A 25,173-nucleotide genomic window follows, 5' to 3' on the forward strand; every position below is an offset into this window, starting at 1 on the left:
AGTGCTGGGATTACAGGTGTGAGCCAGCGCACCTGACCTCACCCTTTTTATTAACCATATTGTGAGGTGCTTGTATTGTATTCATTTTCAATTTGTAAACTTTTATTCCCTTTTTTCAAATATGTAAACTTCATTTCTTTTTCTCATATAATTCTATTGGCCAGGGCCATAAGTACAGTATTTTACTGTAAAGATAGCTGGCATCCTTATCTGCCTTCTGATTTTAGTGGAGTACTTATAAAGTTTCACTATTAAGTCCAACGTTTGCTATAGGTTTGTGATAATCATCTTTTGGCATTTTAAGGAAATTTCTTTCATTTTCTACTTTACAATGAGTTCTTATAAAAACTGCTACTACTATTATTGGCCAACATTTGACGCTTTACCAAGTACCACATATATTTCACATGTATTCACTCATTTAATCCAGCTAGATACCCTATGAAGTGGGTACTATTATCTCTCCATTTAACAATGAGAGTAAGGCACATAGGATGATCAAGTAATTTGTCCAAAGTCACACAATGTATTAGTTTTCTACTACTGCTTTAAAAAATAAAACAAGCTAAGCATCCATTCACTCATTTACTATCTCATGGTTTCTGTAGGTCAGATATCTAGCCACATTATAGATGGGTTGTCTGCTCAGGGTCTAAGAAGGTCTAAAATCAAGATGTTGGCCAAGCTTCTCATGTGTAGCTCAGGGTCATCTTCCAAGTTCATTCAGGCTGCTGGCAGAATTGAGCTCCTTGTGGTGGTACGGCAGAGCTAGTTCCTTGCTAACCGTCAGCCATATTTCACTCCCAGTTCTTAGGAGCCACCCTCAGGTCTTAGCCACATGGCTCCCTCCATGAGGAGTTCCGTTTGCTTTCTTGTGGGCTACCAGAAGAGCATCTGCTACTGCTTCTTGGCTCTCAAGGGTTGACTTGATTAGGTCAAGCCTACACAGATAATTTTGCTTTGTATTAACTCAAAGTCAAATGATTAGGAACCTTAATCATGGGAGTAAAATTCTATTATATTCATCTCTCAATATCTGTGGAGGATTGATTCCAGGACTCTTGTGGATGCCAAAATCCAAGTAAGCTCAAGTCCCTGATATAAAATTTGTATTTTAATATAACCTACATATATAACTTATGTACCTAAGTTCTACATACTTTAAATTATCTCTAAATTACTTGTAAAACCTAATACAATGCAAATGCTATGTAAATAGTTATGTCTATTGTTTTTAAATTTGTATTTCTTTTTTTTTTTTGCATAAACCATGTCCCCATTTCCATGAGCTGTGTTAATTCTAACTCCAGTAGGCCTAATGCTTGAATAAGCAAGATATCTAATCAATAAATTATTTTCATGCTCAGAATTTCAGGTTTTTATACTCTAGCAAAGCTTGGTTTTATTTCTTACTGTATAAAAGCTTAACAGCAATATGATTTAAGGTTTTGTTTTGTTTTTTAACTGGGAGATACAAGTGATTTAATTCATGGGTACTTCCGGAACCTAATAGACAATCCCATTGTCTTTACTTTTCTAATTAAAGAATTCCTACATACTTTGAAAATAAAAAAAGTTTGTATTTTTAAAATTTTTGTATTGTTACTTTTTGTTTTTGTCTAAGTATTTTCTATCCGTGGCTGGTTGAATCTGCAGATTGAGAGGGCCGACTATTATTCAAAAGTCTTGCCCACACTGAAGGGGAAGATATTTATAGGGACATGTACACCCGGATAGTGAGAATCTTGAGTGCCATTTCAAATTCTGCCTACCATTTACACTAAGTAACAGTCTGGATTCAAACTCTCGTTATCTGGTTCCAGAATTTCAGTCCCCCCCACCCCTTTCTTTGGGACGGGGTCTTGCTCTCTCACCCAGGCTGGAGTGTAGTGATGTGAACACAGCTCACTGCAGTCTCAACCTCCCAGGCTCAAGTGATTCTCCCACCTCAGCCTCTTGAGTAGCTGGGACTTACAGGAGTGCCACCACGCGCGGCTAATTTTTGCATATTTTTTGTAAAGACAAAGTCTTGAAATGTTGCCCAGGCTGGTCTCTAACTGCTGGGATCAAGCAATCTGCCCGCCTCAACCTCCCAAAGTGCTGGGATTATAGGCGTGAGCCACTGTGCCCTGCTGAGAATGTCTACTCCTAATCAAAACCCATATTGCCTTTCTAAATAAGTATCCAATTTTATTGAATGCTTTTTTTAAATTTATTGAAATGATACATTTTTCTTAATCTCTTAATGGGTATTTGGAAAGCTTTTTAAATGTTGAGCCATTGACTCTTCCTGAATTGCTAGATTCAGCTTGCATACGTTTTGTTTTGTATGTCTTTCATACAAAAGTGGCAACTTAGTATGAAAGACATTTGTCTATCACTTTTGTGTTTTTTTCTATTGTCCTGTTCAGGTTGTTTTCTCAAATTCATACTTACTCGGTTTATTAAATGCTTTCAAGGAAAAAGCTGGCTTCAGTGTTCACCTTATTTCTTTAGGTTCTTGCCTTTCCTCAGTTTTTGACCTAAGTTTGTTTGTATTTATTTATTTATTTATTTATTTATTTCCTCAGTTTTTGACCTAAGTATTTATTTATTTATTTATTCATTTATTTATTTCCTCAGTTTTTGACCTAAGTATTTATTTATTTATTTATTTATTTATTTATAGAGTCTCGCTCTGTCGCCCGGGCTGGAGTGCAGTGGCCGGATCTCAGCTCACTGCAAGCTCCGCCTCCCGGGTTTACGCCATTCTCCTGCCTGAGCCTCCCGAGTAGCTGGGACTACAGACGCCCGCCACCTCGCCCGGCTAGCTTTTTGTGTTTTTTAGTAGAGACGGGGTTTCACCGTGTTAGCCAGGATGGTCTCGATCTCCTGACCTCGTGATCCGCCCGTCTCGGCCTCCCAAAGTGCTGGGATTACAGGCTTGAGCCACCGCGCCCGGCCTAGTATTCTTTATTTTCTTGTGAACTAATCAATATATTAAATAATTTGTTTTTCCCAAGCAGTTTAAGTGTTGGTCAAGATATCTGTGCTACTATACTCTGGAAACAGCCCCTATTCAGTTTTCCCATTTCTTTTCGGATCAATTTTGTTATTTTATACTTTTTTCTAAAAAAGACTATTCCACCTACCTTTTAAAAACTGTTTACAGTATGTTCTTTTGAGTTTTCAATCTGTGTGGCCCCTGTTTCTCCTTTTTTTGTTCTTAATACTGTCTGTGTTTTTTTTTAACTCAGCCACCACGTTTTGAATATTTCTTTCTTGCCATGTCCTCTAATCTTCATTCCTAGAATTCCTATTAGATATATGTTGACACCTCTCAATCATTTTCCATGTCCTATAACTTCTTTTATGCACATCCACATGTGAAACTCATGACAATGAATCACGCATGGCATTTCTAATTTAATTTTCTTTTTTTTTTGAGACAGGGTCTCACTCTGCTGCACAAGTTGAAGTGGGGTACTGGCAGGATCATGGCTCACTGCAGTCTTGACCTCCTGGGCTCAAGTGATCCTCCCACTTCAGCCTCCTGAGTAGCTGGGTGCCACACACTAGTTTAATTTTCTATTTTTCGTAGGGATGGGGTCTCAGCATGTTGCCGAAGCTGAAGTCTCAAACTCCTGAGCTCAAGTGATCCTACTGCCTTGGCCTCCCAAAGTGACCAGATTACAGGCATGAGCCGCCAGGCCCAGCCTAATTTAACATTTAAACCTTTCATTTCATTGGCTAATTGAGAGGATAAACACTACTTACTGTTCCTTTGCTTCAGTCTTGTCAAAAAACTAGGTCCTGATTCAGTATATTTTTGCAGGAGTGAGAACTAAACATTAGTTAGATACTCTGAGCAAAGTCAATTTTAACTTGATTCTAAAACTTTAAAAAGCACTTTCCAGTCAATTATCAAGACTTTACTCTTAATGACAAATTGACACTTGAGACAGGTCCCAAACCACCTATTAACCAATCTTATTTTTGCTTAAAATCAGATTGTACTTCTTTCTACCCCTAGGGATACCTAATGAATCTTGCAATTTACCCATGAGACAAGAGCATGCCAGGGCAAGAAAGGAGTGTTATTAAATAAAAGGCATGAAACAAGGTGATTTTTGTTATCTCTGAAACTAGGTAATAAGCTGATAATATGCTCACTTTCAGTCTGTTTCATAAAAATATATGGCATGAAGTCTATTTATACGGTAGATATTCAGCAGTATTTACACAATTTAAACTGTCCATTCCGTTTAAAGACAGAACATTTTTAATTGTTGTTATTGTTCTTTACTAAATCACAAAGACCTATCAAGAGAACAGTATCTGTCACATACTACGTCCTAATTAAACATTTAATGAATGTCTGAATAGGTGAACAGGTTCATTTGTATATTTATCATTCTGAGACCATGAATCTTGATTTTGAATTAGTATTTAATAATACAAAACTGAGTTAGTGTCTATTATAAATTGCATACTACAAAACAGGGCGGTTTCCAATTAAAATAATACAAAAATAGAAAAGGAAATTTCTTTAAACTGCATCATCTTAGAAAGGAATACTATCTATCATCTTTCCATAGAAATTGCTGAGTGAAATAACATGCTATTTACCAAATTCCTCCTAAGCAACTATGAACCTCTCATTTTGTGATTTATATAGAAACCATGAATACAGAAACCAGAATATAATACAAAATTCTTATAACTCTCACACAGAACATGACTCAGCAAATTCAATATTAGGAGGTGGCTTCCAAAATGTTTTTCCTCTAGTAACTGATTTTTTAAAGCCAGAAATGACAAAACTGTGCACTACACACTCAAAAATAAATATTCCCTGTATGGAACATCTTACCACAGAAGTTTTCTCAATAAATTCGTCATCTACACATTTAAAAGAGTTTAAGTATAGGTGTCAATCAAACTCCAAGAGACCTGTCACTTCTCATTAGCTTACCAACCTTATATTTATACAAATTAAAATAATAAAAAGCTTCTGTTGCTTATTGGTGTGTTTAATTAATTTACAACAGTAAATTCCCATAACTAACTACAGTTAACACTTCTAGTATTTCATCACTAGACTCTCCACATCATGAACCTGGGAGCCATCATTTATATTAATGGGAGTAACTAATGGGCATCATGGGAAGAATTAATTCTTTTGTAAGTCTTTTTAAAGGTTTCCAATAATATAAATGAATAGCACTCAAAACTCTAGGCATTATTAACACCAATTTTTGCTCAAAAGGAAATATGGCAAACTGCTACTATAAAATTAAAACCAATCAAGAAGCCAGAACTGGTGTATGAAAATGACATGAATTACAAGAAAAAGTAACCACCCACATCCACCTTATGTTAATAAAAAGAAATAGAAAAGGAAATTTCTTTAAACTGCATCATCTTAGAAAGGAATACTATCTATCATCTTTCCATAGAAATTGCTGAGTGAAATAACATGCTGAGTGAAATAACACGCTAGGTACAGAAAAACATGTATCCTAGTCTTTAAAAAAGTAGCCTTTTAAAAGTGTTAAATAAAACAATGGGCCAGGGGCGTGTAGCTCACGACTGTAATCCCAGCACTTTGGGAGGCCAAGGCAGGAGAATCACTTTAGCCCAGGAGTTCAGGACCAGCCTGGGCAACATTGAGAGAATTCATCTCTACAAAAAAATAAAATTAGAAAAAATAGCTGGGCATGCTAGCATAAGCCTATAATCCCAGGTACTCAGGAGGCTGAGGTGGGAGGATCGCTTGAAACCAGGAGGCCAAAGCTGCTATGATTACACCACTGCATTCCAGCCTGAGTGACAGAGTAAGAACTTGTTTCAAAAAAAAAAAGAAAGAAAATAATGTTGCACAGAAATAAAGGCTCTGAAAGGGATAGTACAAGAGGACAGAGGCTCTTTAAACAAATATTAACTATATAATTATGAATAATTCCAAAACACAACAATGGTAATTAAGAGATGTTTAAATATCTATATAATACAGACGTAATAAATATCTGTAGGATGCATATCTGTAAGAGCTACTCAACAGTCCAGTATATAACCAGGATTGAGGTTCTTAGGTTGAGTGGGATTCCTGCAGATTTAACTGTATTATTAAACTGCTTTTTGAAATAAATGAACTAACTGAAACTCTCACAAGCCAAGGATGAGAGTTTCTCTTCCTCTATGTGCTCACTGAATCTGGTACTAAATAGACATCCTAATTTTTGCCAGTTTGATGGATACAAAATGACATCTCCTTCTGGTTTTAACATGCATTTCCTGATTATTAGTGAGGCTGAGTATTTTTCTTATGTTATTAAACATCTAGGGTTTGTTCTTCTGTAACAGCTTCTTCATATATTATGTCCATATTTTTATTAGGTTGATTGCTCCTTTACTTGTTGATAAAGGTTTTAAAAATACACATTCTGGATCCTGACATTTGGTGAATCTAAAAACTATGAATTATAGGCAAGTTTTTTTTCTTAAACTTACAGACCATTTCTCATAATATGGTCTTGTTTCTGTGATTTATTTAAGAAATACTTTCTAAATTCAAAACCAAGGATTTTTGAAATTCTAAAAAGTTATGAGTCTCATTTCCACTGGAATAATATAAGATAAATTCAACTAGAAGGGAAAAATTAATATTGTGACTACTAGGTTCATTTATGAGTATACAAATATTTACTGAGTGACTATTATATGCAAAGGTCATTTTATATAAATCCTCTCTATTCTTCTCCACCTTTCTGTGAATCCACTATCTTTGTTTTCCAAAAGACTATTCTGAGGCTAGACAGGTAGAATAAACTGATTCAAGGTGTATCTGATGCCAAAGTTCTTTCAGAAGAGTGAAACAGGAAAGCCATGGTTTTTCCTTTCCTAATTTAGATACACAAGTTTTATTATTTAAAAGCCAACATGGCTTATCTCTGTTAGATAGTTACATGTGCAAGAAACTCTGTTTAAATCAAATTAGTCATATATTTATTACAACCAATTTGTGATCCAAAATACTTTATAGATAGGTTCCTATCCTTTGAATAAATGTATTTTAATATTAACCACTTAAAGCTAGTAATCTTTGAAAGTAAGTTTAATTTTTACTTAGACTAAATATTAAATTATAAACATACTCTTCACTTATATATGCCTAAATGTTAACTGTTCAGCAATGTAAAGTGAATTCACTTACGAGGCAAGGCGAGAAAGTGGAAGCTTTGGTTCATGGAAAGGTGTAGTATCTGCTTTGTGCCAGTGTACATGTTTCATTACATCTGGGTCACTTGGAAGCTCCTAATCCTATTCCATACCCAGCAGCTCAGATGCTTAGGGGCCATCTCATCAAGCATGCCTCTGCTGGCTACCTCCAACCCAACCCTGCGCTGGTCTCTAGCATGGGTCTTATTATGTGGAGAATGACTCTCTGCTGACTTGCTGTGCATCCTGATGCCAGTTCAGAGCCAGGTAACTTTACCTAATTCTAGTATCTTCTGCAGTGATTAGTATGTCCTAGCGCTCAATAAACACAGCTGGCTTTCTTGTGATGTCCCCTCTTATAATTTAACTATCTTGTGATTTAACTATATATGAATTAAACGTTGTATCAGTTTTTCATTTTCAATGAATTAGAGAAGAAAAGTAACTATTAAAAACTAATTGATCACTTAACCTGATTCAGAAATTACTTTTGGTGATCATCCTTACTAATTGTAAATAATCTAAAAGACAGGTATACAAATATGGTAGTTAAAACTATCTGAATTAAAGAGTGACATAAATTTGTTTTATAATGATACCATTACCCAGGACATAAATGTTATTATCCTTAGAAAATTGCCTAGAGAACTATTATAATGAGATGCCTTTGGAAGCTAAAATAATTTCATATCTACCTAAAAATAACTTTTACTCTTTCCTTCCATTCATTTTTGTCAGAAAACCAAAATATTGCCCAAATTACCTACTGCAAACTCTCTGGCTTGATATAATTACCCTCATTCTCCCATTCTTTGCTTACCAAAAGATTCAAACATGTAAGACTTAAAAACAGAGCTACTTTCATGCAACACCAATAAAATAAAGCTTTATTTATTAAATTCAATGATTAATTCATATCAGAACACAAAGCATCTATGCTCTCCTATGATAAATATTAATGGACTGCAAATGGTTAGTCCATGAACTACTGGCATGCTCACTGATGTGTTGGGACTCCTGTTGAGAAACACTGATTTCACATATACTAATAATGTAACAGTACTGAACTCAGGACATTATTAACCAAATGTATTATTCCTCTGTCCAATACCCCCAGCTCCTGCAAGCATTACACTGGACTCTACTTTGATTTCAATATGCTGAAAACTAGAAAAGCAGTAAGTTCAGGCTGGGGTCACATGTCAGAGTCATCTGGTTTTCTTTCTTATCCCACTGTCCCATTACATTACTGTATTTTAATTTTGTTGGTTACATAAAGCTGAGATGACAATAATACTAGAGAAGACTTCCTCATCCAGATAATAACATCAGCACTATAAAAGCACACTTCATTAAAAACACCACACACAACAATATACCTCCAAGTGTCAGTGATGAAATAGCTGCACAATTTCTCTTGACTCGTTTTCCACATTTCCCCTCTCAGTGGAATGCCTAATCTTCACAAGGTGTTCATTTCCTGTCTCACCCAGCAGCCACCTTCTGCATTTTTATTTTGTTGATCTCTACTGCCTGAATTTCCATGGGGATTCCTCATTTAAAACATGTTCTTTGCTCACACCCCTGAACATAACCCCATCAGTGCTGATGCCTGTGCCTTGGATTACAACAAGCACAGAAGTTAATAGCTTGCCACGGTCCCAAGGGACTCTGTGAAATAATGATTGTCCTGGCCAGAGCATCCAGAGTTAAAACAATGGGCCACAGAGTAGAGTGTCAGATTACCTAATAGAATTTGCAAAAATGGAATGTTCCTTTTACTCTCCTAATTCAATAAATATTTATTGAGTGTCTACAAAATACAAGCCTCTCTGCAAGGCAGGGAAGTCTGATACCAAGTAAGATGCAGTTTCTACCCTGAAAATATTTCAGACAAGGATAAATAACTCAAATACACTACCTGCATCATTGAGTTCGGCTGTTATTAAATTAAAGTACATATAAAAGAACTTCATTTCTGTGATACCATATAGAGAAAATCGTTCACAGGAATCCAAAAGAATTACAGTTTACCAAACTATGGGAAATCAAGAAAGAGTTTATGAGGAAAGTTTAGATACTAAGGGAGGGCTTCATGTACAAGCACAGTTGTGATACTAGAGATGGCTAGGGAAGGCTTTCCAGATAAATAGCATGGACAATGAGTATCAAGGTAGGAAATACTGTGACGTGTTTGGAAAACAACCAATTATTCAGTCTGACTGAAGCATAGGTTATGAACTGGGAAGGAACCTGGAGATACGACTAAAAAAGTAAATAGTAGGCCAGGTTGAGAACTAGTTAGTTTGAAAATGCTCTGCATTCCTTGTAAGAATAAGGGCTTCAGCATTCACTAACCCATATCTTCCAAGGCCCACATGCTTACGTGACTACTTAGTAGACTGTAGATAGTAAACTCTTGGCCTATTTGAGGTACAGACATACATTGGATATATTGTGGGTTTGGTTCCAAACCACTGCAGAAAAGTTAGTATCTTGGCCGGGTGTTGTGGCTCACACCTGTAATCCCAGCATTTTGGGAGGGCGAGGCAGAAGTATCGCTTGAGGCCAGGAGTTCGAGATCAGCCTGGTCAACATAGCGGGACCCTGTCTCAACAAAAAAATAAAAATATATAAAGTGAGTATCTCAATAAAGAGTGACTCACAGAATTTTTTTTGTTTCCCGGTATATATGAAAATAGCATTATGTTTTAAAAATATCTTTGAACATGTGTTCATGAAAAAAATTAAAGAAAATACAAAATATGCAGTATAAAACAACATAAATATCTTAATTTAAAAACATACTATTGCTAAAAACTGCTAATGATCATCTGAGCCTTCAGAGAGTCATAATGTTTTTGCTGGTGGAGGGTCTTGCCTAGTTGGCAATAGCTGTTGATTAATCAGGGTGGTGGTTGCTGAAGGTTGGAGTGGCTGTGACAATTTCTTAAAATAAGACAACAATGAAGTTTTTGGCATCAACTGACTTTGCCTTTCATGAAAGATTTCTCTGCAGCATGCAATGCTGTCTGATAGCATTTACCCACGGTAGAACTTCTTCTACAATTGGAGTCAATCCTTCCTCTCAAACTCTGCCACTTCCTTGTCAACTAAGTTTATGTAACATTCTAAATTCTTTTTTTACATCATCTTCACTAGAATTAGGTTCCATCTCAAGGAACCACTTTCTTTGCTCATCTATAAGAAGCAACTCCTCATCGTTAAACTTTTATCATGAAATAGCTGTTTCTTCCACTGAAGTCTTGAACCCTTCAAAATCATCCATGAGGTTTGGAATCAACTTCTTCCAAACTTCTGTTAATGCTGATATTTTTATCTCCTCCCATGAATTATGAATATTCTGAATGGCATTTAGAATGGTGAATACTGTCCAGAAGGTTTTCAAGGGATTCTGCCCAGATCCATCAGAGGAATCACTATGTATGGCAGTTACAGCCTTATGAAATGTGTTTCTTAAATAAGAGGACTTAAAAGTCATCCATGGGCTGTGGAATGGATACTGTGTTAGCAGGCATGAAGACAACTTTCATCTCCTTGTACATCTCCATGAGCGCTCGTGGGTAACCACATGTTTTCAATGAACAGTAAGATTTTGAAAGGAATATTTTTTCTGAGCCGTAGGTCTCAACAGGAGCCTTAAAATATTCAATAAACCATGTTGTAAACAGATGTGCTGTCATCTAGGATTTGATGTTACATTCATAGAACACAGAGTATAGTTAGCATCACTCTTAAGGGCCCCAGGATTTTCAGAGTGGTCACTGAACATTAGCTTAAAGTTAGCAGCTGTATTAGCCCCTAATAAAAGAGTCAGCCTTTCCTTTGAATCTTTGCAGTCAGGCATTGACTTCTCCTTTCCAGCTATCAAAGTCTAGATGGCATTTTCTTCCAACAGAAGGCTATTTTGTCTACCTTGAAAATCTGTTTAGTGTAGCCATCTTCATCAATGCTCTTAGCTAGATCTTCTGGATAACTTGCTGTGCTTCTCTGTCAGCACTTCCTGCTTCACCTTGTACTTCTATGTTCTAGGGATGGCTTCTTCCCTTAAACCTCATTAACACAACCTCTGTAGCTTCTAACTTTTCTCCTGCAGCTTCCTCGTTTCTCTCAGATTTCAAATAACTGAAGAAGGTTAGGTCCTTGCTCCAGATTAGGCTTTGGCTTACAGGAATGTTGTGGCTGGTCTGATTGTTTATCCAGACCACTAAAACTGTATCCATATCAGCAATAAGTCTTTTCACTTTCTTATCATTTATATGTTCACTGGAGTAGCACTTTTAATTTCTTTCAAGGACTTTTCCTTTGAATTTACAACTTGGCTGTTTCACCCAAGAGGCCTAGCTTTCAGCCCATCTCGGCTTTTCACATGCTTTCCTCACTAAGCTCAATCATTCCTAGCTGTTAATTTAAAATGAGATACTGGAACTCTTCCTTTCACTTGAACACTTAGAGGCCATTATAGGGCTATATTAATTGGTCTAGTTTCAATAATGTTGTGTCTCAGGGAATATGGAGGTTCGAGGAGAGGGAAAAAGATGGGGGAAGAGCTGGTCAGTGGAGCAGTCAGAACACACACAACATTCATTAACTTTGCCATCTTATATGGGTGTGGTTTGTATTTCCCAAAATAATTACAACAATAACATGAAAGATCACTGATTATAGGTCATAATAGATATAATAATAATGAAAAGCTTGAAATATTGTGAAAGTTTATAAAATGTGACACAGACACACAAAGTGAGCACATACTGTTGGAAAAATACCACTGACAGACTTGCTTGATGCAAGGTTACCACAAACCTTCAATTTGTAAAAAATACAGTCTCTATGAAGTACAACAATGCAAAATGCAATAAAATGAGGTATGCCTATAAACAGCCAAGCCTTCAGACTTACACCAGTTTTCACCCCTGCATTATAGGGAACTTCACTAGTCCTTTGCACTTAGACCACTGACTTACAGATGATGTACCTCACAGCACTATTACAAAAGGGAACACAGTACTTTCCCACTGGGTTACGTTTTTAATTCTCCTTACCCTTTATTAGGCCCATCTTCTATCTAGCACATAGAATAAAAACTTACATGCCTAGGATTCCTATTGCAAAGCTCAACGTACACATAATAGTAGTTCCAAAATTTTGTTAAGCATTTTCTGTATACCAAGCACTGTGCTTATTTAATCCTTATAACAACCTAGTGGCATAGTGACATAGGTACTATGCCAGGAGAACCAAGACTCAGAGAGGAGAACACTGCCACAGTCACTCAGCAATAAGAGAGAAGCCAACATGACCCCAAAGCCCAAAATAATTGGAAATAAAAAACAAAAATTTTGTCGAGTTTAAATAATTGGAGGCAAGAGAGAAAAAAAGAGATGCATTTTGCACCATACCTTTTAGAGGAAAAACAAATGTCAAGTGAACTAACTAATAAATATGACATGAATAATTAACATTTTCCGTGAGAATGTAACACAGTAACTCTGCTTAATATTCAGAGATTCACATTACTGCATTCTTTACAAGAGTGCTTTCCCTAAATCAGGAAAAAGGAGTATTTCAGGCTCCAGTACAGACCCATTTTGATAAAAATAATTCTTCCATCTCCTATATGTTTGCTTTACAAGTACTATACTTAATAATTAGCACTTCATCTTCTGGGCTTGCCTCTCCTCAGGGGGGCATATCAAAATGAATGCTTAGTTAACTTGTATGACCTCACTTCATCTTTCAACCTGTTTCTCCATTTGTGAAATGAAGGGTTCAATCAGATGACAGAATAATATTCCGACTGGTTCTAAAATACTGTAAAGTCTACAATTCTGCATGGACTTCTTTTTTTTTTTTCATCTTTATTTCTGTTTCATGGTGTACTGTTAGGTAATTACAGAGAGTTGGACTACAGACACTTGGGAAAGTTTTCACTTTCCCAAGAGATTTTTCAAGTTAGGTCAAATTCCTGTAATCAAGTGGAAAATCCAAAAGAACTAATAATTTCATTCATTTCAGTAGTATTAGTCACCCTGAAAAATATTTGCTTAATTATACTTTAAAGTTGCATAGCAAGGAAAATAGAAAACCAAAGCATTTGGTCCACTCTTTTCCACTGCCTCAAGTCATAGTATTTATCATCCAATTTAAAGGTTTGGGGTCTGGGTCTACTGAGTGCTCTAAATGCCAACATCTGAGCAACAACCTATAATAAAATGAAGATGAAAGGTTATAAGAAATGTTCTAATTTATAGGATACACAGAAGAGTTGAAAATGAAAGACATAGCATTTAAACCTAACCATGATTCCCCACTTCTGGAAGAAGGCCATCAGATTTAATTGGATGCCATGAAAGCAAACAGATGCTAATTTAGTGAAAACAGCAATCATTTCTGTACTCTCTGCACTAAAATAGTTTGACTAACAAACAGAAGCTGAGAATTTTTAAGGAAGGAAGATGTAATTTTTAATATAAGATGTTGTCAACAGGTGTTTAAGTATGCCTGAGGCAGTTAATAATAGAAACGAGGAGTTAGAATTACAGCAGTCTGAAAACTAGAATTCTGGAATTTTCATTTGTTTTCAATATAAGCTTTTTACCAACAAAATCCTGGGCGCTAGTCACTATTTCTACAGAAAACTTGTTACTTACACAAATAAAGCTCAAGGTATTCTAATTGCTTCAAGAAGAAGCCATCAGAAAGACATTTTCATTCATTTATTTATCAAGTCAGTGTTGCTCAGCCAAGAGGTAGGCTGAGGGAATACAGAGATAAGGAATCAGCCTGCTCACTGCTACTCTGCACACTCCTTTGTCTCTTCCCTCTTGGCAAAATGCAACCTAGTTATGCAGAACGGGAAGGTCCATAAACCTCTAGACCTGTCTATGTGGCTGCAAGAATAATAAAAAACACAGGTCATAAGACCTGGGGACCTGTTTGGCCAACCTCTTTATACATTGGATATATGACCTCTTTATGCACCTAGTCACAAAAAAGGTGTTAGACCATTCCACTCTAATGAGAACCGGGTCCACATGCAATGCCTATGATCCTCGCCCAATATTATCTGATTTTGAACACATCACAATTTCTTTATACGTTAGAAATTCTGTCTTGAAAAGAAATCAGAATCAATCAGGTAAAAAGAGCAACTCTTGGGGTTTTGGTAAGGTCAGGATCCTCCATAGGAACAAACATAACTACACAAAATCAAGGAAACAGCATTACCATTTCTCTAAGTTCCAATAACTCTACAACAGAAAAATAGCTGACCATCTTTTAGAGATGTATAAAAGTATTGCTGTGAGCAGGCCAGAAAGTTTCAAACGTGCCTGCCAATTATACCAGCCCTGTTTCTCCTCCTGAGAATAAAACAAACTTCAGACATCTTTTAAGGCCCTGAAAAAGCCATATGCTCTGATCAGCTAGGCCCTAACTCATGGCTTGTTTCACTAATCCATTCTGAATTTATTATCTACCAGACAGTTAAGTAGCACAATAACAAAGACTAACAAATTTCATTCCAAAAATCACTTTAAAACATACTTTTCAGTCCTCAGTGAAAGAAGTAGGGGGTGGAGGAACATTGCAGCTGGACTCTGGTTACATTCTTCATGTTTTGTGGTCTGAGCCTCACAGTGAAATGCAGCAAAGATTTCAGAGTTTCCCTTTACAGAATGCAGGTGCACAAGTAATGGTTTAGGCAAGGCATCAGTCGAGGCCTGTGTTTCAAACAGGCCAGACAAAGAAAAGAAATTGGTCTTGTTTTCTTCCAGCAAAACTGGCTAAATAGAGCTTTGAACTCTAACATCTCACGTGCTGATAGCCAGACGAGACAGGTAATCAGAGAAAGGAGAGGCTGAAAATTCCTAGGGCCATTACATTAATTATAATTTATCCAATGAGTCACTCAATTTCTACTTGCCGTCTCCCATGAAGATCTGATTCCATCTAATGTCCTGGAAAGGTTTACATCAAAATTGAAAACAAGAGAAAGAAAAACCATGTCTAATCTGCTCTTTCAGTGATCCAGACTAAAAATAACTGAGGCATAAGTATAATCAATAAATATATTTCTATTTATATATTTATTTATACATCTATGTTGTTCCAAAAAGGATTTGAAGTACTTCACAAAAATGCATAAAACCAGCTAAAACACTTAATAGTTCATAAAATCTAAGACAGCACCAATTGTAAAATGCATCATTAACTTATGTAACACTAAGAAAAGTACTATCAATTATAATATAACATGCCAGTAATTAAAAGATGCATCTCATTTTTATCAATATTAAAATGCCCAAAATGTATATATCAAAATCAACAAAATACAATGTGTTTCAGCAAAAGGAGGAAGATAGAGGCAGAATATAAAATTCATTCACCAAAATGCAATTCCTGTGGTTCCTCTGGCTGCCAAAGAAAAAAGGGGTAACATAATCACCTAAAACCAGCTGGCCTTACCAGATCACTTGAGAAAAATCAATCAATCAAGAAATCACTGCTGCTACTCACACTGGGCAGCATGCTACTTGAAATTGCCCACATATTAAGTTGCTACTTCACAAACTAAAGTATGCAACTGATCTAGAGCAAGAATATTTACCATCTCAAGGAACACTCTTCCTGAAAGTTCCGAAAGAGATTTTCCTGGATAACTAATTTTAAAGTCATATTATCATGAAAAATTTTGATAAAAATCTGGAAAGACACTTAATTTGAACATTATGGCACTAGGAGAAGGCTAGTTGGAAATAGCCCAGTCTCCAGAGAACTACAAGGTGATCTTTCTTAAGTATATATCTGGTCATGGTATTCTCTTTTGCTTAAAATCATCTAGGCGTCCCTTCATCCCTTATAAGCCATGTTTTTCATCATTGTAAACAAACCAAATGATGTCAGCAAAAATGGTACAATAGATACAGCCAAAGACCTATCTCTCCAGGGAAACATCTAAAAAAAAAAATCAAGAAAAATCATCAAAATCAACTTTGTCAAACCCCCGGAAAATAGTCAAAGGTTTTTATCAATTGTCTGAAAGTCAAATCAAGAAAAAGGAAACTCAAAACCAGGAATAAAGTTTTGCAGCTTTTTGACTTGCCCTGGCCCTACCCTCCTCTCCAGCTCAGCATAGATCTTGAAGATGACAGCCTGCCCTCTCAGTATGGCACCTCATTTTTTGATCCTGAGAGAACAGACCAGATTCTTATTTTAAAAAAAGAAAAAAAAAAAAAGTGTGTCTGTTCTAACTTGTCTGGTGGCTACCTGAAGGACTAATGCGAGTTACTTTCCCTTGTTCCTCACCTAGTCTGAACTCGCTCAGAACTGAAAAGCAGCTAACAATGTTCAAGTGATAAGGCAAACAAACAACCCAGAGCCACCTGGGGCAAAAAATATTACAGTTCAGACACAAAACAGATTGCCTAAAGCCTGGGAAGAAAAGCTGCAGAGTTTCTTTGAGAAATTTGGTCATTCAAAAATGTCCAAGTATACTGGGGAATTTAGAAGCTACATTCATGCCCAAAACAAGATGCATATTCAGAAAAAACCTGAAGAGCCTACACTTTCCCCTCTGGCTGACAGCTAGGCTCAGTGCAACCAGAAAGTGAAAGCTAAGGCCTTCAACTGAAATTAAAGGACCATAGATAGTAACTTGAAGCTGTATAAAGAAATAAAAGTCCAGAAAAGGTAATTACATATGTAAATAAAAAAGATATTACTATGGGCACACAACACATAATAATGCAATTTGTGACAACAACATAAAGATGAGAGGGAGGAACAGAGGTGTATAAAAACAGAGTTTTTATATGCTACTGAAGCTTACTGGTATCCATTCAAACTAGAATGTTATAAGTGTAGGATGTTAATTAAAATCCCCATCATAACCATAAAAAAATCTATAAAATACACAGAAAAGGAAATGAGAAAGGAATCAAAAGGGTACACCTCAAAAAATATCAACTAAGCACAAAAGAAGGCAGTAATAGAGGAAATAAGACACACAAAAAAGCATAAGACATACAGAAAACAAACAGCAAAGTGGCGTTTTTCCCTACCAGTAACTAAGCGTAAGTGGATTACAAACTCTAATCCAAAGGCAGAGACTGGAAGAATGCATAAAAGACATGCTCCAACTATACACCATCTTCAAGGGACTTATTCTAGATCAAAAGGTTCAAAGTGAAAAGATGGGAAAGATAGTCCATGCAAATAGTAACCAAAGGAGAGCTGGGGTGGTTATACTAACATCAGATAAAACAGTCTTTTGGTCAAAAGTTGTTATAAGAGGCAAAAATACACCAATAAAAGGGTCAATTCATCAGGCACACATAACAAGAAATATGTGCACAAAACAACAGAGGTCTAAAATATACTAAGCAAATGTTGACAGAACTGAAAGGAGAAATATACAGTTTCATAGTAATAGTTGAAGAATTCAACAGCTGACTCTCAATCATAAATGGAACATTTAGACAGAAGATCAATAAGGAAACAGAGGACTTGAGAACATCATAAACCAACTAGATCTAACAGACATAAATAGAACACTGCATCTAATGACAGCAGAATACACATTTTTCTCAAGTGCATGTGGAATGTTCTCCAGGATAGACAATACATTAGGCCACAAAACAAGTCTTCATAATTTAAAAAATATTAAAATCATAAAACTAACATCTCTGCTTCTCTGTCACAATGGAATGAGAAATGAATAACAAAAGGAAAACTAGAAAATTCACAAATATGGAAAAATTAATGCTCTTTCTCTCTTTCCATTTTTTTTGAGACAAGGTCTTCCTCTGTTGCCCAGGCTGGAGTGCAGTGCTGCAATCTCGGCTCACTGCAGCCTTCGCCTCCTGCGCTTAATCAATTATCCCACCTCAGCTTCTTGAGTAGCTGGGACTACAGGTGCCCACCACCACACTCAGCTAATTTTTGTATTTTTTGTAAAGGCAGGGTCTTGCCATGTTGTGAAGGCTGGTCTCAAACTCCTGGCCTCAAAGTATCTGCCTGCCTTGGCCTCCCAGAGTGCTAGGATTACAGGCGTGAGCCACCACGCCCAGCCAAACAATGCTCTCATAAACAACCAGTGGTCAATAAAGAAATCACAAGGAAATTAGAAAATACTTTGACATTAATTAAAAAAAAAAAAACATACAAAAATGGGATGTGGAAACTGTTTTATAGATGTAAACATTGGGTAAAGATCTCATTAACCTAAGATGCCATCCTTAAGAAACTACAGGAAAAAGAAAATAAAACACAAAGCTAGCAGAATGAAGGAAATAATAAAGATAAGAGCAGACATATACAAAATGGAGAGCAAAAAAACACTAGAGAGAATCAATAAAACCACAAGTCAGTTCTTTGAAAAGAAATTGACAAATCTTTAGCTAGACTAACTGTGAAAAAGAGGAAAGAAACTACAGTTAAATGAGAAATGAAAGTGGGGACATTACTACAAACCTTACAGAAATGAAAAGGATTATAAGAAAACACCATGAGGAGGGTGAAGCAAGATGGCTGAATAGATGCTTTCACTGATTGTTCCCCTGCTAACCTTGCAGGAACACCAATTTAACAACCATCTACACACACAAAAAAGCACCTACATAAGAACCAAAAATCAGGTAAGCAATCACAGTACCTGGTTTTAACCTCATATAGCTGTAAAAGGCACTGAAGAGGGTAGAGAAGACAGACTTGAATTGCTGACGCCGCCCCTTCCCCATTCCTGTCACAGCGGCCATGACATACAGAGGATCTGTGCTCTTGAGGGAGGGAGAGCATAGTGATTGTGGTACTTTGCATTGAACTCAGTGCCGCTCTGTCACAGTGGGAAACAAAACTGGACTAAACTCAACCAATGCCCATCCATGGGGGCAGCATTTAGATCAGCCCTAGTCAAAGGGGAATCGCCTATCCCAGTGGTTAGAACTTGAGTTTTGGCAAACCTTTCTACCATGGAAAAGGTGCTCTGGGGTTCTAAATAATCTTGAAAGACAGTCTAGGCCATGAAGACTGCAATTCCTAGGTAAGTCCTAGTGCTAGTGCTGGCCTTAGAGGCAATGGACATGGGAAACTAGCCAGGGTGGCTAAGGAAGTTCTTGTGACACCCCTTCATCAACTGCAGGCAGTGCAGCCTGCAGCAAAAAAAAAAAAAAAAAAAAAAAGACTCCTTCCTTCTGCTTGAGAGGAGAAGGAAGAGACTTTGTCTTGCATCTTGGATACCAGCTTAGCCACAATAGGATAGGGCACTGGGCAATCATGAGGCCCCCATTCCAGACCCTAGCTCCCAGATGACGTATCTAGACACACGCTTGGCCAGAAGGGAATGTATTGCCTTGAAAGGAAGGACCAAGTCCTGGCAGGATTCATCACCTGTGACCAAAAAGCCCTTGGGCTCTGAAGAACCAGGAGTAATACCCAGACAGGAAGCCATGGGCCTTGGGTGAGACTCTGAGATGTTCTACTTTCAGGTACCAGCTTGGCCACAGTGGAGTAGAGCACAAAATGGGCTTTTGGGGTCTCTGATTCCAGGCCTTGGCTCTTGGATGACATTTCTGGACCTGTTCTGGTCCAGAGGGGAGCCCTTTGCCCTGAAGTGTAAGTCCCAGGTGTGGCAGCATTTGCCACAAGCTAACTGAAGAGCCCTTGAGCCTTCAGCGAACATCAGTGATAGCCTGGCAGTACCCACCAGGGGTCTACGGTGATGGTGGCCATGTGGAGAGAATCCTCTGCCTATGATACGGAGAGGGAAGAGTTACAGTTTAAGTGCCAGCTTAGCTGCAATAGAATAGAGCACCAGATAGATTTCTAAGGCTTTGGACTCTAGTCTTTGGCTCCCAAACAGCATCTCTGGACCTGCTCAGGGGCTGGGGGAAACTTGCTGCCCTGAAGGGAAGGACACAATCCTGGCTGGCTTCACCACCTGCTAATTGTAGAGCCATAGGGTCTTAAGCAAACATAGGTGGTAGCCAGGTAGAGGTTACACAGGGCCTAGGGTAAGACCCAGTCCTATGCTGGTGTCAGGTCTGAACCAGGGAAATCCCAGTGGTGGAGGCCACGAGGGTGATTGTGTCCCCCTACTCCCAGCTCCAGGCAGCTCAGCATAGAGAGAGAGACTCTGAGAAAAATAAGGGCAGAGAACAGGAGTCTCTGCCTGGTAATCCAGAGAAGTCTTTTGGATCTTATCCAAGACCACCAAGTGGTACCTCTACAAGACTGCAAGAACTACAGTGTTACTGAGCTTAGGGTTCCCCTTAATGCAGATACAGCTTAGATCACAACATCTAAGTCCTTTCAAAAACTTGGAAAACCTTCTCAAGAAAGACAGGTATAAACAAGCCCACACTGTGAAGACTACAGTAAATACCTAAACTCTTCAATGCCCAGACACTGGCAAACATCCACAAGCATCGAGGCCATCAAGGAAAACACGACCTCTCCAAATTAACTAAATAAGGCATCAGGGACCAATTCTGGAGAAACAGAGATACGTGATCTTTCGGACAGAGAATTCAAATTAGCTGTTTTGTGGAAACACAAAGAAATTCAAGACAATACAGAGAAGGAATTCAGACTTATATCTGATAAATTTAACAAAGAGATTGAAATAATTAAAAAGAATCAAGTGGATATTCTGGAGGTGAAAAATGCAACCGAAATATTGAAAAATGCATTAAAGTCTCTTAATAGAAGCATTGATCAAGGAGAAGATAGAATTAGTGGTCTGGAATTCAGGCTATTTGAAAATGCTCAGAGGAGACAAAATAAAAAAGAATGAAGCATGCCTACAGAACTAGAAAAGAACCTCAAAGGGCAAACTTAAGAGTTACTGGCTTTAAAGAGGAGGTAGAGAAAGAGATAGGAGTAGAAAAGAATAATAACAGAACTTCCCAAACCTAGAAAAAAATATCAATATTCAAGTACAAGAAGGTTATAGAACACCACACAGATTTAAGTCAAAGAAGACTACACCTCAAAGCATTTAACAATCAAACTCCCAAAGGTCAAGTATAAAGAGAAGATCCTAAAAGCAGCAGGACAAAAGAAACAAGGATAAATATAAATAAAGCAGTGGCAAAAAATGCTATAAAATCACACAATGGCCTGTAATCCCAGCACTTTGGCAGGCCAAGGAGGGCGGATCATGAGGTCAAGAGATTGAGACCATCCTGGCCAACATGGTAAAACCTCATCTCTACTAAAAATACAAAAATTAGCTGGGTGTGCTGGTGCACACCTGTATTCCCAGCAACTCGGGAGGCTGAGGCAGGAGAATCGCTTGAACCTGGGAGGTGAAGATTGCAGTGAGCCAAGATTGCGCCACCGCACTCCAGTCTGGCAACAGAGCAAGACTCTACCTCAAAAAAAAAAACCAAAAAAAAGAAAGAAAAAAACACACAATGGAACCAAATAATTGGATTACATTAGCAATCAAATGGTTTTTTGCAATAAAGCTCTATCATTTAATTTTTTTTTTAAAAAGAAACAAGTAACATACAATGGAGCTCCAATTCATCTGGCAGTATAGACTTTACAGTGGAAGACTAACAGGACAGGAGAGAGTGGTATTACACATTTAAAGTGCTGAAGGCAAAAAAAGAAAAGTACAATATGCATACTTGATTTATTAGTCTGATATAAATTGGTACCTTTACCATTTTCCAGACAATGCTAAGATCAGAGAGCACTTTAACCCCACTCAACCCTTTTTATTTCTGTGTTAGAACTATGTACTATAAACCTACATATATTATTATGTATATGCATGTTATATTTAAGAAGACATTAGTATTTATTTATAGTCAAAATGAATTTAGATATACATCTTTATCCTTTCTCTTATTCTTTGTTCCATACTGTATTTCCATGTTTCTGTTTGAAATTATTTTTATTCTTCCTTTAGTATTTCCTTTACTGTAGGTCTGCTGGGATACATCTTCTCAGTTTTGATGGTCTGAAATATCTTTATTTTGCCTGTACTTTTGAATAATATTTTCACTGGGTATAGAATTCTAAGTGGACAGTTGTGTTTTTTCAGTATTTTAAAATGTCACCGTATCACCATCTGGCTTCTGTTGTTCCACTGAGAAATCAGCTTTGTCTTACTATCAATCTTTTCAAGCTATCATGTCTTTCTCTCTAGTTGCTTTTAGTATTTTCACTTTATCTTTGATATTTAGCTGTTTAATTTCCCCAGGTATGTTTTCTTTATTGTCATTCTGTTTTGCTACTGCTTCTTGAATTTGTAATTTCACGGCTTTTGTTAAATTTGAAAATTCTTAGTCATTATCTCTTAAAATTTTGTGTTTACCCCACAATCTTTCTAGCCGCCCTGTGCCTGAAATTACATGTGTATTAGACACTTGTATTTTCTACTGACCTATCTTCCAATTCACTAATCCACTTTTCAGCTACGTTCAATCTGCCATTATATCTTTTCCTAGTTAGATCTCTGACAAATCTTTTAACATTTCACTTGTTGAGTGGCAGGCAAAAGGTACTAAGTGAATATTTGTAGATCATCTGACACTTATCCTCACAAAAGTAAGCAGAAAGTAAATGAAACTTAAGTAAATATTTGCTACCATTAGCAATTTTTGGAAGCTTAGGGGTTGAGTCATTAAAATTTATATGAATAACTAGTTTCATATAACAACTACATTTGATTTAAATGAAATGGAGCACTCTACAAAGGTTATATAAAAGTTGTCATAATTTAGGTTACATTTTATATATTTTATTATACCCCACGTTTTATACTGGCTTGATGTTAAAATCATTTTTTAAAAAAATACACTTACTCTCTCTCCTTTTCCGTCAGTTTGTCATTGATATTGTCTTTGATTGTTGATCTAGACCCCTTATGAATTATAGGATATCTGAGGGGCACTTGTAGGAAAAAGGAAATCATGGAGACCAAATGTGCAGTATAACCAAGGGCAACAGCAATGCTTCCATCATCTTTTGCTGTAAATTCAAAAGCAGAGGAAAAGAAAATAACTATTTACCTTATCAATAACCACAAGACAATAAATCATTTTCAAAGAATATTTTATAAAAATATGTGGTACATAAAATATTAATCACTTATCTAAATTATATAAATGTTATGCAAATTTAAACATATTAACAAGACTTGAAACTTCATGTACTAACTGTATTTTAAACTATTTCCCAATAATTAATGTGATGAGATTAACATTTGATATATACCTTAAAGCAAGAACTCTTACTATATCCAGATAACCATTGCTTTCTTTCCCAGCATTTTTACAGGGAGAATTAATACTTGAATCTATTACATGAAATGAAAATTAGCTTCAGAGGTTTAAACATAACAAACACACTATACAGTGGTTATACATTTTATTCATTAACAATTTCCTAGGCAATACAGTTGTACTATTTTACAAAATTATTAATTCTAAAGAGAAATGAAATGGTATAATCATTCTTATGGGGTATGTTCTTGATATTGAAAAAGACAGTGTTATATAAATAAGTCTATGAAGTGTAATATGGGTTAAGGGGGAAAAGTTTTAAACAGCAGAAGCAAAAGGTGAAAAACACACTGTTCATATACCACCCTATTTATGCAATATAGGTGGAAGCAACTACTAGGAAAAAATGCAGGTATCTTATAATCAGACATAAGCATCTAGTTTTCAAAAAGCCACAGATAATTACATTTTTAAAACTTATCCAGATTTCTGCCACTATCTATCAAGTGAGAAATGATGATTCAGGGGCTAAGAACAGGGAGTAATACAACAGGAAGTTTTAAACTTCCCCCAAGAGGAAGGAAACAGGATCTTCTTGGTATACAGTACTCCTAAATGCTTTTAAAAGTGCACAAGTACATGTGTGTGCACTCATACACTAAAACATTTAACACATAATCTAGAATATCCCATCTGGCTAGAGAAGAAGGGCTGAAATGATCACAATGGCCATGGCTTGACTATTCCCTGACTTCTTTTTTTTTTGGGACAGAGTCTCGCTCTGTCGCCCAGGCTGGAGTGCACTGGCCGGATCTCAGCTCACTGCAAGCTGCGCCTCCCAGGTTTAGGCCATTCTCTGGCCTCAGCCTCCCGAGTAGCTGGGACTAGAGACGCCCGCCACCTCGCCCAGCTAGTTTTTTGTATTTTTTTTTTTAAGTAGAGACGGGGTTTCACTGTGTTAGCCAGGATGGTCTCAATCTCCTGACCTTGTGATCCGCCCGTCTTGGCCTCCCAAAGTGCCGGGATTACAGGCTTGAGCCACCATGCCCGGCCTATTCCCTGACTTCTAAGGGTGGCTTTAACCTTAATTACTAATAACATTTTCGCATTCTTCTTTCTATTTCTACTTAATTATCTAAGCACTACCTTCTTATGGTAGAAGTGCCACTATAGCCATCCATTCCTCAGTGAATTCTCTATCCTTAACTACCATAGCAGACTATTGGTTTTTCTTTGGTAGTCTTATAAAAAGACGTAACTATTTATATATGCATTTTATATATATACTTTTTTCCATCCAGAACTGTCTATGGTACTTTATATATGACATTCATTCACTTAACAATGCTAAACACCTTTTAAATGGTATTTCATTCCTTTTACAGATAGAGAAACTAAGGCTCAGAGATTAAGAAATCTTTCCAAAGTAATAGAGCTAGTAAACAGGTTGGCTTGACACCCAATCCTCCACCATTAACCAGTCTACTGTACTGTCTCAGAACTTTATTGTTAAACATTAATATAACAATTTTTTTTTTTAAAAGATGGGGTCTCACTATGTTGCTCAGGCCGACTTCAAACTCCTGGGCTCAAGCAATCTTCATGCCTCAGCCTCCCAAGTAACTGGGACTACAGGTGTGTGCCACTGTGCTCAGTATATAACAATTTTTTAACTTGGGAGCCTGGAATGTACGAAGCATATGACACACGTGTA

The 25,173-nt window shown here is 36.9% G+C and overlaps 1 protein-coding gene across 2 annotated transcripts in view; it reads right to left on the reverse strand.

Moving 5' to 3' along the window:
- Positions 1–25,173, reverse strand: part of UVRAG (UV radiation resistance associated) — a 333,543-nt gene that overhangs the window by 102,961 nt on the left and 205,409 nt on the right. For both annotated transcript variants that reach the window (XM_011942003.1, XM_011942004.1), the window contains exon 12: positions 23,040–23,205. In XM_011942003.1, coding sequence (XP_011797393.1) covers positions 23,040–23,205 — 166 coding nt within the window. The remainder of the gene's footprint in view (positions 1–23,039; positions 23,206–25,173) is intronic.

Source organism: Colobus angolensis, unplaced genomic scaffold, assembly GCF_000951035.1.
Source record: "Colobus angolensis palliatus isolate OR3802 unplaced genomic scaffold, Cang.pa_1.0 Scaffold205, whole genome shotgun sequence".
In the NCBI taxonomy this organism is placed as follows: Eukaryota; Metazoa; Chordata; class Mammalia; order Primates; family Cercopithecidae; genus Colobus; species Colobus angolensis.